Genomic DNA, 13,753 nt, shown 5'->3' on the forward strand with positions numbered 1-13,753 from the left:
TTCAAGGAGCGATCATGGACCCACCAGGATCTCATACACGCGAACTTTTTCTAAAAATAAAAAAAATAAAGTGTTACGCGTTATTTGAAAATGTCTCATTATTTGTATTCTCATACCAGCTTGCGTCATTTTCTACTTTTTGAAGCATACGTAAAGAGTATGGTACGACTCGTAACACGTGTTCGTTAATGGGACAATTCGCTTTATGGCCAAAATCCGCAGGAACGACCGCGATCATATTAACGAGTTTCGACTAAATTTAGAAAGCTTCAGTGTCATTATTTTGCGTGTTCTATACAGCCATCTTGTACTTTACTTACCCTCAACAAACGATTCCCTATTCAACTGCAAACTGGTCTTAGAGCTCGTCGATCGCAAATCTTTTTTTATTGGCAAGGTGCACCTGACATATGATATGATAATTGATACAAAGAACTGTGTGTCCGTATAATGTTCTGCTTCTAGTTCATTAACCCAATAACACAAGCGTAATCGCCTTACAACATTGTTTCGCAGAACTTCATTTAGTGGCTTCGCTAACGACTGCCTAATGTCTCACGGGAATTGTTGGCGTCAGTTGGTTTATGGCTATAGCTCGCACGATTTGTTCGCTAAATGTAACTGACTGAAATAATGTCCCAGTTCCGACAAGCATGATACTTGGGGCGAAATGTTCCTCGATTGGGTTGCTAATAGCGTGACTTGCTGTACGATGTTTGCATATATATAGACCAACAGCTGTATGCCTCCCCGCTCTGTCAGCTAGACCAATGATACGACCAGAGTAGATAGACGTAATGGATGTATAGAACGGAAACAAATGGAACTCGCAATCTTACACCGCCGTCACACGGCAAATTGAATGTCATTCTCAGCGAATGACGTTCGCACTGAATGACATTCGTTCCGTGCCACACGGTGAAACCAAATGGCATTACATGCGACTGACATCGGGGAACTCATTCGCTTTTCCCTTTCGCATCGACTGCGTAGTGCGTACCCTTGGAGTAGAGAGGTGGCAAAAAAAAATAAACAAAGATGAACTGTTTGAAGAAACTAAACACGACTGAAAAGTTGTAATCCAGTATTTTATCACGAATTTGATAACTTTTGAAACGAAGGACGGAAGGCTTAACAGTGTTTCTCTTAGAACCACCCTCGTTCCCAGTCGCCACGTTGCTAATGCGTGGTACAGACAGGCTTCTTACTTGACAGTAGTTTGTTCTCTTCTGTGTCCGTGTTTTTCCCGCGTAATACTCTACTGCAAGTATGTTTCAACACGCCAATCGTCGCACCCTGTTGATGTTCTTACCTGTCTTTGATTGTGACGCTTAGTCAACTGAGCGTCGTCGTCAACGCAGCGAAATAATCTAAATAATCTTGCAAAATAATCTAGTGCTTCGCTAGTTTCGAGAAATAGAAATAAAACTATAACTAATGTACCCGTATAATGTTTCATACGTTCGGCCCTGGTGTCTTAATCACCGACAGTGACATCGTTTGCGAATGACATTCTGTTTCTTCGTGTAGCTTGATGCAGTACAGACGAATGAAATTCGGCGCGAATGTCCTTCGCTGGGAATGCCATTCAATTTGCCGTGTGACGGTGGTGTTACAGTTTTGTATGGCTTACTTAGCGACGCAGCGACAAAAAGAGAGTCAAGTCGTCTGCGGCATGCATTACAACACATCCCTCTACCCCCCTACAAACCCCACCTCTCCCCCACTCCATCCTGAAGTCCTTTCTCTCTATCTTTATACTCGCCTGTACGCCGCTCATAACTACCGTTGCTTCGCGGCGCTAACACAGAGGAGGGCAGCGGGAAAGAGTGGGCGACAAGGGGCTAGTGTGCTTCCTGGGCCGAATTCATGGGGAACTGTGCCGACATTCGTCTTGAATGTCTGCCGGGAAAACGCCAGGGAAAACCTCAGACAGCAGAGCTGTTGTGGGAATCGAACCCACCACCTCCCAGTCTTCAGTACTACCTTGACTACCACCAACGATTGGATGTTTTCCCCCTTCTCTCGGAGTGGCTTGGGACTCACATCTCGATTTTTTTTTCTTTTACAAATCAATCAATCAATCCTTCTCGACCATGCCGCTGCCTGAGCAGTAATCACTCGCAAAGTCACGCTTTTTAATAGATAACCACCATTCAGGCATCGCGACCTGTCCCGTCCTCCAGGTAACAATACAAGACAATACACATGCCTTTCAATAGTCTGGACTTCGGCTTGGCTGCGACAAGACACATACGTTAATCCTGGACAGGCTGCGAGTTCTTGTTCAGGAGCTCGTATTCACCTAGTCGTGGTCTGTCTAGTTCCATCGAAATGTTAGGGGAAGCCACTCCGTGTGACTAGACTTCAACTTTAATGCCAAAGTAGTAATAAATGTAATAATTTTGCTGACTTGATAGAGTCACCTCGTTTGGTTGACATCCAACATTGATGCCAAAACATATCCACACGGAAGACATATCTAATCAGTGAACAATGCAATGGGGTTAGGTGTAGATGTCACGAAATTTAAATTACGGTAATCTGATCATTCGGTCTCGTGCATCCGTACATAATAGAAGACGGCTTACATGAAATAAAATATAGAGTACCGTTAAGGAACATGAGCTTGCCTTTTGTTAACTCATGTAATAATTGCCAACATGAAGACACCTGCTAAATCTAACCAAGCGTGGGGAATACGTACGTAGTATGTAATAATACGGATTCATTTTCGAAGCCGCGCTCGCATTGTTTTATGCCCTGTCTTGTGGGGCTTTTGGGTTACAGCAGCTTCGGAACCACATCCCCTTTTGCAGCTTCGAAAGTATTGAAATGTGCTCGTTTCGGGAAAGACATCGCTTCGATCCGAATTTAGAACACACAATTTCATATTAGATTCCAAACTCGAATCGAATATACAATTTAACCGCATAGATATTCAAAAATTCAGAATATATACGCACATCCCTATTAGCTATAGATACTTGAGAACACTCACTTACAGCTTCTTTTTATTTTCCCTGCTTTTTTATATTACTCCTACTAAACTATACTACTTTTTCATCCCACGTGCAATCAACCGCTTCAAAACGTCTCTGGTTACAAATGAAGTTCCCGGGAAAATTTAAAAAAAAACTAATCAGACAAACCACAGCGTGTATAAAGTACACGCGCCATAATTTGTCGGAGGAACGAAACCAGAGAGAAAGAGAAGTGACATCTCCGAGTTTCGAACGCGCCGGCGCCCGGTGCCAGAAAGTGCGTCGCGACCCAGCCTGTACGGAGCATCGTCTCAACAGCTTCGCGCGCACGGCGGTATGGGCTTCACTGAACGCGTGCACCTTACCCAGGGGACCACCGACAACAACGTGTCTCTACCCAGCAACATATCCAACACGGACTACCCACCCATGTTGGCGCTCGGTGTCGAACTGCAGGTTTTTCTCATCGCCCTCTACAGTTTCACCGCTCTCTTGGCTCTCGCCGGAAACATTATGGTGATTGTCGTGTTACTTCTGGGCCGAAGATCCTCCCGGGAACTGCGCCTGTTTCTTGTGAATTTGGCCCTCTCGGATATCACGATGGCTCTGTTTTCCATTCCCTTCACGTACACGGATTTTATGCTCGGCCGCTGGATATTCGAGCCGTTTTTCTGTCCCGTCGTGCTTTTTATGCAGCACCTCTCCGTGATTGTGTCGGTGTACACACTCACTGCAATAGGAGTAGACAGGTGAGTCGGACCTTCCTGTGAACTTCAGTCGTGCAATCTCATTCTTCAGTGCTCCACTCTCACCCTCGACGCATTAACCTCATGCTTTTCTTTTAAAGTCATCTTCTTCTGTAATCCATCTCATCCTTCTTTCGCCGTTTGTTAGTAATATTTTTGTTGTCATCTTTGTCTGTAATATATATCTCGTCCTTCTTTTACCGTTTGTTAGTTTATCCTTTCTTTCCTAATACTTTTATTTTCCTTTTTATTTATTTTATTCTTCCTTCATTTCTTTTTCTTTTTTCTTTGCGGAATAGCAAGCCGACGTCTCGTTTTTGCTGACCTTTCCCCCCTTCCACGTGCATGAAAAGGACGAGGAGATGGAACGAATCTGTCTCGTCCTTCTTTTCTTTATTATTTTTTTTTCCTCTTTGATTTCGTCATCTCTTTCGTCGTTGTCTCGGAACTTGTCGAATTCAAGCAGATGCTACCGTCGTCGGAATTACGACAGCTCACTCGCGTGCTGTTACTATGTCCTGCGTTTCATGATATTCGCTGATTCGCTCGATGTTCCTCTCTTTATGGATGCGGGAAGTTTACGTTTGTACATGGCACATGCGGCGCTATGGGGATCATAATACTTAAACATAGACACCTTTCCGTAGCGGTTGGCATGTCCAGTATTTTTATTTTTATTTATACGACAGTAATACAATGTTATATCTGTCATCTACATGATGTAATGCCCGGCTGTGCTGCAGATACATTTGCAAGAAAGCTTAAACAACTATGTATCGCTTGCAACACGTCGTCAGCTTTACCTTGCTGTGGTTTACGCGAAACTTCCTTGCAGTACCTCTCGCCTATGCAGCGGAATCGTGGGCCGAGCTCCAGGTCACGTCTACCTTGCCCATTGATATTGATGTAATGGATCGATTGTCCTCACTTACTGCAAACAAGGGTGATGTTATTCCACAGCTATACAGGTTGTAGATGTGTATAGAACGAATGCTGGAATTTCCATGTAGTGCATGCATTTCAGCCTTGGTTTCCTATATTGTGGTGGGATTTTTTCTACGGACTAATTTGAAGATGAAACTATTTCATTTTGTAAATTTACGCACAATACGTACAATACTGATGTTGCAAACTTTACTACCATTCAGCACACAATGGGTTCGAGTTGGTAAAATACGTCAACAAGAGGTTACAAAAGATGCACCTCACCTATACCACACCTCAATCAGTTTACTGCAGAATTCAAATCATTTTACCCATGAAAAAAAAATGCCCATGCAGGTTTGGTTAACGAAATACTGTTTCATGGAAAAAGCGACAACAACAACAACAACAGGGGGCGTCCCGCTCATTGGTGGTTGCCAAGGTCGTGCTGAAGACTGGTAGGTGGTGGGTTCCAATCCACTGTCTGAGGTTTTCCCTGGGGTTTTCCGAAAACTTTCCAGACGAATATCGGCACAGTTGCCCCCTGAAGTCGGCCCAGGACGCATACTAACCCCTCTGTCCCCCACTCGTTCCTGCTGTCCTCTCTCCATCTGTCCACGTGTGTACCCCGCTCATAGCCACAGTTGCTTCGCGGCGCTAACACGGAACAACCTCAGGGTAAAAGAAACCGAACCTTTTCTAGGATGAAAGAACCTCACACATTGATAGAGCGTCACACGTGTCTAGTTGAAAATGAACTCCTACTAAGACTTCGTTACTGGAAAGCGCTTTTCCACTGTTAAGTTCACTTCCCGTCGAGCACAAGTGTGCTGCAGTGAAGCGCGCATAACGACCGGAGCGGGTGTCGTGTACTTTTCCTTCCTCGCGCAGTCTTACCGACTTCGAAGTTTCGGATGTTGCCCATAATACCCCCTTTCGGAGCACAACGTGCAAGTTAACTGCCCTGGAAGATGGGTTCCAATGGGTAACCAATAAATTATGCAGGTACAGACGAAAGAAGCTGGAAGACAAACGATAAATACCTAGGCTGGGGCCCTCCAAGGAAAAGACGGGGATGGCATCAAGGGATTCTAGGCAGCAATTCAAAATTCGGAAATCCGAACCCCAGTGCCTAAAACTGCGAATCGAATCTTTCGAATCCACCAACCACGTTTGTTTGTTTCTTTTTTTTTTTTTTAATTGGTGCCTCCGGAGTCCGCCGAAAGCCTGATTTGTTTTATGTTTGTTTACATTGCGGCTCGGGACTGAAAGAGACCTGGCAGGAACTCTTACATTGCAAGTTTAAAATAGCGTGGTTTTGCTTTTGATTGTTCTTAGTTTTATTGAAAGAATTCAGACTCGAGAGTTTGTGTGTTTCCTTTAGTTGATGAACAGCATGTTAAATAAATTACATTCAAGAAGTATATCAGTATGTTTTCTCCTGTCATAGTCATCAGTTATTTGCTGTTGTTGAAAGCGAACTATTACTTAAGTTGTTTTTCATTAAACAAAGATATCAAATTCTGCTTCGAAACACTTTTCAGTAGAAGTGTTTTTCCCCTGGCTCTCTAAACTCTTTTTAAAGATGAGATTCGTAAGATTCGTGGATTCGGATTCGGATCCGGATCCGGATTCGGATTGGTAAAATTGTGGATTCGTCCCATCTCTAGCATCAACCTATGAACCGATACACCTTGAGAGCCTGCTGACATTGCACATTTTATAACTTGAACATCTCTGTTGGTCTCGTTCAATAACCTTTTGAAGGATGCAACTGTAGTGAGAGGACTTCTGCGTCACTGGGTTTATTCACATTTCCGTTTTGCAAAGGCTCCTATTTTAATGCTCAGTGAACATGATGCATGCGAAGCAGATATTAAGGCTACATCGATTACAGTTCGTGACTTTTACTGTCCCCGACAAATCATACTTGTACTATAGTTTATCCACCCGTTTAGAACAAAAAATGACTTTTCTCATATAGATGTCTCACATATTGATGTGGCAATCCCTATATACGTAAATATTTAAATGCCGTTTGAAATGCAGCCCCTTGGTGTATTCATCACTTCTCCTTCATTTATTGTCGCCGTTGTTGTTGTTGGTGTATTCAAACCGCGTTCGAGTGCACGCACTTACAGAGTTTTAATAGAGATCATGATTCCCGAACATCACAAAGAGATCCACAGCAGAAAACTGCCTGTCCGAGGCAAACGCACTTCCAAATGGGTGGAAGTTAGAAAAATATTTTGTCCCAAATAACAAGAACAGATGAATTGATGATGATGATGACGAACCAACACCAAGCTGCACCAACATGTGAGGACAACTTGCGAATTCGTGCTGACGAGCGCTCGGTTAACACTTACGATAATCAACAAATGCGCACAAGAGACACAGCAACGAACACACATGGATCAAAATAGCCAGCCAGCCAGCCAGAGCAATGTCAGCAACAATAAGTAATCAGATAATTGAACTGTCTTGGCGCACTATAGCCTCAGTTGCTTGTGCGCCATGAAAACTCAAATCATCATCATCATAATCATCATCATAAGGTAATTGAAGGAGGACGAAGCGCTTTTGCCCGAAGTGTCATAATCAAATAGCTAATTAATTACTTTGGTGTAATTAGTCATCTTCTAGTTGCATACTCTCTTCGAGAGCATCTAAAGCTACAGCAACTAAAGCTATACTCTCTCCGAGAGCATGTCCGCCTGTCTGTATTACTCAACTGCAAAAATGACTGACTGATATTCATTGAAAAAATATTTTTAAAAAATTAGAAAATGACAAAAACGATGGTGATGTGATGTGAGAAAAAATAGGGATGTGAAGACGAAAACGACATCTGTGCAGCTCTCATAGCATGTTCTATTTTAAAAAATCTGTAAAGGATAAAAAAAAGCGCCCTTTATGTTGTTGATGCTTCTCGACGTAGCTAGTTCCGCCCACCAATCCCGCTACAAGTTTTACTCATTTAGTATTAGTGAAATAATTTATCCACGTTGCGTTGGCAGCGACAAAGAACAATAACATTGTTATCAGTATCACTTGCCCTGTCGGTACAAGAACAACAGTGGGGTAAGGAACCAGAAAGCGATTTGCCTGGGGGAAAAGTACAGCAGAAAAAGAGGAAGAAGAACGTCCACCCAGACCACAGCTCCAGACCGTATCGCGTGAATGGGAGGAGAAAATTGCATAAATTAATTACTGGAGCATTTCAGGGACTGCATTATTCTCCAGCAAAGACACTGCCGATGGAGCGACCGCAGCAGGACAAGCCGGGATCAAATCAAATCCGATGCCCATTGATCTGTGAAAAACCCCGGCCGTTAGAGAACTGCCAAAACGACACCCCGTCGTCGGACGCTCCTGCTACGGCATTGTTGCTTTTACATGTGGATGCACACTTTGCTTTTTCTTGGGCACAGTAGGAATCAAGAACGAATTCGTGTAGCGACGATGAGTGAAGAAATTTGCCACTGAATTTGCGTCAGAACGACATTCATACGCGCCATAAGAAGTTGTAGCGCCACCTTCTTGCAGAAGGCCACCTTCGTCAGAACGGCGTACATCGTACTACCCGTGTACCAAATAGCCACCTCTTTCCGATATCCTCGCTTTATATTCTTGCTGTAAACTTCTTAGACGAAAGCACATCCGGTGAAAACAAATTTTGACATTTCAGAAATTCTGCAGCGACTTTCTTCCATCACGCTCGTCCTACAATAACACGCTATCCGAAGAGGCACCTTATGTTTCCTGCTGGATCTACCAGTATAGCGCACGGTACCTTCGAGATCCCCTGCAGTCGTCCCCCCCCCTCCTCCCCCGATTCTTCATTCGACTCGGCTATCGTAGTGTTCCAAAGGAGCACCGGAACTTTATTTCCAGGGGTACTTTTTCAACAGACGTGCACCTATGTCGGCGGTATATCCTTACGATAACAGTATACAACACTAGAATTTCATAGGTGTATCGGTACACGAGGCACACGCTGATTCTTTTATTGTTGGAGGAAAATTTAATATAACGTGATGGTAATGATTCTTTTATATGTTTACATACTGCAAGTGTAGCCTGGTGGGAATCTTGCCGCAAATCATATTTTACATGGGAAGCGTATGTTTCCGGCTGGAGTTGCAGACGAAAGGTACAACTCAGTGTAACTCATGCGGTTTGTGAAAGGCATCACACATCCCAGTACTCAGCTTGTCGCTTCGAGATGCCTCCCAAGGAGGTCAACGGTGCTGTACTCTTTCTATCAGGATGCGGTCTTAGTTAAGCCGTAAATTTATGCACGCTACCCTTTCTTCAAAATCGCGTTGGCACACCTATTGGAACACCAACCGAAGACTGCGCAAGTATCTTGATTGCATTGGTCAGTGTGCATATTCCACGCAATTATAGCTGCGTCATTCCGCGTCATGGAGCCTGCCGAGAAAACGAGGGGCAATATGTTTATTAGAGCAAAAGGGTTATGCATACGAGACAGCAAAACTCGCACTAAAAGATTTTTTTGTAACTGATCTGGTTCTGATCCATATTTCTAAACACGAACATTACAGCCTTGTTATGCACGTAGGGCTAGAGTTAGAACAAGTATTGAGCATATTATGCGACTGCTCTGTTAGTCCAGCAGTCGTAATACATCGACACAGAAAATAGGTAATTTAAAAATCAATATGAGCTACGTGAAACTCACCAGTAATGTATGGCGGGCACAGAACGCGAACATGTCTGCGAACAAACGAATATCGTCTGCATTGCGGCGGTCTCTGTACAGCCTGTCGTCTGCCAGCATCAACTGTATTTTCGTCCGCGTAACATCACAAATGACTTGTAGACGGCTGCCACGGCCTCAATTTATGCCCGTCCAAAAATTACACTATTTGCTACTTTTCCTAATAGCCATCTTCTATTGAATTTATGGGAACGCTCTCAGGCTGGTTGCGCGTAAAAGAAGCTATACTGCAACATCTCTTGTGGTTGTTTGTTGGAATGAAGAAAAGACGGCGAAACTTTAATTTCGCCAGTTGTGCCGTTTATTCACAGTTTCGTAACCTCGTTCATCATCTGGTTCGCTTCGCACATGGTGTACGGCGTCTTCGCGTCAGCTTCAAAGGTAGTAAAATCGTTAAAATGCTCCAGTGCTGGGTAAACAGATTTAAAACAAGGACAAGATGAAGGATACAACACAGGGCTGTATATGTACTTAAACAGGTTCAATAAAGGAAATTATCACTTGGTTGGAGTTCAGCGCTTGTGTTGAGTCCTTCATTTTGTCTGTTTACCCAGCACTGGAGCATTTCAACGATTTTAGTATGTATATACCAACCTGCCCAATTTCTTACACCCATTCAAAGGTAGTCCTTCAGATGTCATTTTGCATAGACACGTGTAGACTGCCGGAGTGCGGTAAGTGAGCGCGTAAGAATATCGCACTTGAAAGTAGTTCTTTGCGGCATTGTCGCGCGGTTTTATGTCATAGACACTTCCTCCAACTTTATCAATATTTCCCGACTCTATAGCTAACACTTTGTGGAAGTTCCTAATTTCTTCGTCTTGCACGAATCCGAGCCGATTAGCCGGAAGGGGATTAGGTGGTCTGCAAATGAAGGTCCATTTTCCCGTCTCGGTGACGTCCGTGTACCAACGCATACGCTTAGGCCGCACGCGAAAGTCTTGCAGTGGATCCCCGGGGATCCCGAAAATGCTTTCCCTATCACTTGGGCACAGACGTTCACTAGCTATGGTTTCGAAACACTTCAGAGGACTCTGCATTAGAAGGAGAATATGATCGAAACCGGATTCCTACAGAAATGTTTAGATCATTGGACGAGCACGTAAGGTTGCGTAAGCTGTTATAACTTTTTGTATTACGTGGTAGAAAAGGGACATAATGACTGTAAATTAATAATCTTGATTTATTTATTTAGGCATACTGCTGGCATCTGCAGGCATAAGTAGGAGTGGGAATAGACCTCTCCCTGTCTGTAAACAAATGACGTCATAGTGTTCGACAGCGTCACCAATTTGGTATAGTCGAACTACGCTCGAAGCTAGGGGCGAACAGGGTCGTGTCCGAAAGTCACGGTCTTCAGGGGAGTACGATGGTCCCTGAAAGGGACGCGACCTTCGGTCCTACTTTTCTTTCAATAGGAGGCAGCGCACAAGTGACCATTCGTGGAACTCAGTCTTCCATTTCCGATTTGTTTCGGTTTCAGTCTGTCTACCAACGTCATGATGACGTTTCTCGGGTAGAGGTCTATACAAGGCGACAAGAAGATAACGTATAACAGGGTCTGCTTAGGGTGCCTAGTCTTCGGCTACGCCAGTCAACATATCTGGGACTAACGAACGTGGGAGAATCAACCACACCCCGAGGGAGTGTGTTCCACTCAGATGGGTTTTGCACGTTTTACACTGCGTCGTCAATCTGCCCGGATCTTAAGTCTTTGTAATCACCCCAGTATAAGCGCAAAGACAGATGTGGAAATTGTAGACCCCAAAATGCGCCTACCGAGACTGCGTAGCGGCTCTTCCGAAGTTTAGGATTGTTCGCGTGGTACGTATAAAATGCAAGATTCCCCCTTGGGAGTGTTGTTATCCGGCCCATATGTAAAATAGAGTTTCCGTCTTTGTAGAGGGAATACTTCCCTAGATAGTTCTCCTACTCGATGACAATACACACTTCTGGGTGTGGGGAGGGGGGGGGGGGCGTTTATCGGTGAACGTTCCGAACCCGGTAACGAAAATATTTCAGCGGAAGAGGGCACAGTAGGTGAAGAAGAAATATCGCTTGCGGCTCCCTGCTAGGCTCCAAACAAGATCATACGGTACAACGGAAGGCACGCTTCGGGTTCTGTTCGCAGCAATAGCAGAACAAGCTCCTTGGAACACCGGATGTAGAGATATACGATACAGCCCAGGCAGTTGTGCTCCGTGGTGATGTTGGTCGACCGTGTTGGGAGCGAGGTGATGCAATATCTCGAAAGATAGTGCTTATAATGGGTGCAACAGGATTTCCGTCTGCGTGGACCTGTGCCGACATGGCCGAGGTTGCTAACTCCCGGGTGAAACTATTCACTACTTTCTAGCAAGAACGAGGTGACTTCAGTGCTTACTTGCGAACGTACAACGTAAAAAGAAAAAAAAAAGGAGAAAGGTCATCTTGAAGGCAGATGCCGCCCTCGTGTAAATAGGCGGCGACGGTTTTTCATCTGCAACACATATGTAAACGTCGTAAATAAAAACTTTTCAGAAAGAATCTGTCTGATCTGACGGGTCCACATTTTCTAACAAGCAAGAAACCCAAAGACGTGGTAAACCTGCATCGCTATCTTTTACGAACGTAGATGGGATCGAAAACTTCCTCTTCTCCGTATATCACTAGAAAGTAGGAAACCATGTGGGAAATCAAGGAAGATCATGTACTCATGTGGAACCCGGCTCGAAATACAATCGCCATCAATGTTTATGCGCTGTAATGACGCTGTCCTATCTGCGCTCAAGAGACTTAATTTTGGGAAGATTGCCTCGATTTTAAGTGGAGAAGACAGATAATAAAGCCGACAGGAGTATAGAAACAAAAACTGGGATGCCATTCACCTCTGGATAGATGACACGTAACGACGTCATATCTTCCCCTCCAAAAATATTTATTCTCAATATCACACTAAAAAAAAGCTACGGTTAAAAGAAAAAAGCCGTGAACCGTTTTTTCTTGTGGCGACGCTCAAGTGTTATCTGTAAGAGGGTCTCCAGCAGGTAGCGTTTAAGCTATTTTATCCGTTCGAGTTCATTCTCAACTACGTAGTCGTCATGCCGATATACAGGGTGTTTCTTTTATTCGATACAGATTTCACAAAAAAACTATGAGGGCAGCATAGATTCCGTAGCAAGCCCACATAGGTCTGACTGACCTCTCCTTGTGTGGACGCCACCTCCTGTTTATTAAACTTATATATACCCCCCCCCCCCCGTTTCCCCAATCCGTTACCAATAAATCTTGAAAAATCCAGAAACGGGCACGTACTTCGAGATGTCCATCACCAAATTTTTCGATGCAAACGAACCGAAACTGAAACCAAGCGCGTCAAGAGCGTAGGACGAACAACGCAATTTCACGTCAGAGGGCAACGTGCTTTAGAGCAGTGGAGCTGATTGGAGAACGTGCTGGTCTGCTCGCCAGATAAACCACTTTGTGGCCAAGATAAGTCATCGACGCCGATGATCATGTCCTTCCTGTGCTCCTGACGCACTTGGTTTCGGTTTCGGCTCTTTTGCAGAGAAAAAAAAATAGGTGCTTCTTCAATTATTAAAAAGAAGAGGGTTGCCTTTAATAATGGCTGGCTCCAATTCTGCTTTATTGTCATATTTCCCTGGAAACGTTTAATGAGGATGTTAATTAGTCAGTTTTAGAACATGCATTCTTCGATAGAGTATCAACGTGGAAAAATGATGTTCTCATAGTTCTTTTATGAAACATATGTACCGAATTTTCAAGAAAAACATCCTTATAGGTTATGCACTTTTGCCTTCTCTGTATGAGGATTACTGCCCTGTAACGGCGTCTTTTGTTTTATAATCTTCTGCGAGCATATTAAATTTGGAGACGCATGGAGCTTTTGGTACTGGCTTGTAATTCTATATGAGCGTGCTAATTCGTTCTTTATGTCTTGCAGTTGAAATTCGCTACGATTAGGGAAACATAATGGTACTCCGGGAATTAAAGTTTCGAAATCGCAGCGAGAGATGACGATCATGTTTTGCAATGTTTTGAATGCGACTATTTTTGAAAAATCAATTTTGCACGCTTTATCTCGACATAGGTGAAGTGAAGAGCGGAGCAGGTTTATGGTGCAGATACTCAGTAAGATGCTTAAAATTCCAAGGAAGCACAGTTGAGAGATGTAGACTTTCCTGAATATTTTGTAATAGGAATATTTATTAACGGTAACAACACAATATTTTCTTTCGCTGTTTGTTCATGAGAGCAAACTGAGTCGCGGTTCTGACATTCTTTTATTCCAAGTCGGCCGGCAAAAGATTTCCATTATAAGAGAACAATTGCACTGTAGGAACCCAGGCGAG

The 13,753-nt window shown here is 43.8% G+C and overlaps 1 protein-coding gene across 1 annotated transcript in view; it reads left to right on the forward strand.

Annotated features, from left to right (window-relative positions):
* Positions 1 to 3,320: 3,320 nt before the first annotated feature.
* LOC135369440 (RYamide receptor-like) overlaps positions 3,321 to 13,753 on the forward strand; it is a 46,203-nt gene continuing 35,770 nt past the window's right edge. The window contains exon 1 of the mRNA XM_064603029.1: positions 3,321 to 3,733. Within this exon, the coding sequence (XP_064459099.1) occupies positions 3,321 to 3,733 (413 nt within the window). The remainder of the gene's footprint in view (positions 3,734 to 13,753) is intronic.

Source organism: Ornithodoros turicata, chromosome 9, assembly GCF_037126465.1.
Source record: "Ornithodoros turicata isolate Travis chromosome 9, ASM3712646v1, whole genome shotgun sequence".
Classification (NCBI taxonomy): domain Eukaryota; kingdom Metazoa; phylum Arthropoda; class Arachnida; order Ixodida; family Argasidae; genus Ornithodoros; species Ornithodoros turicata.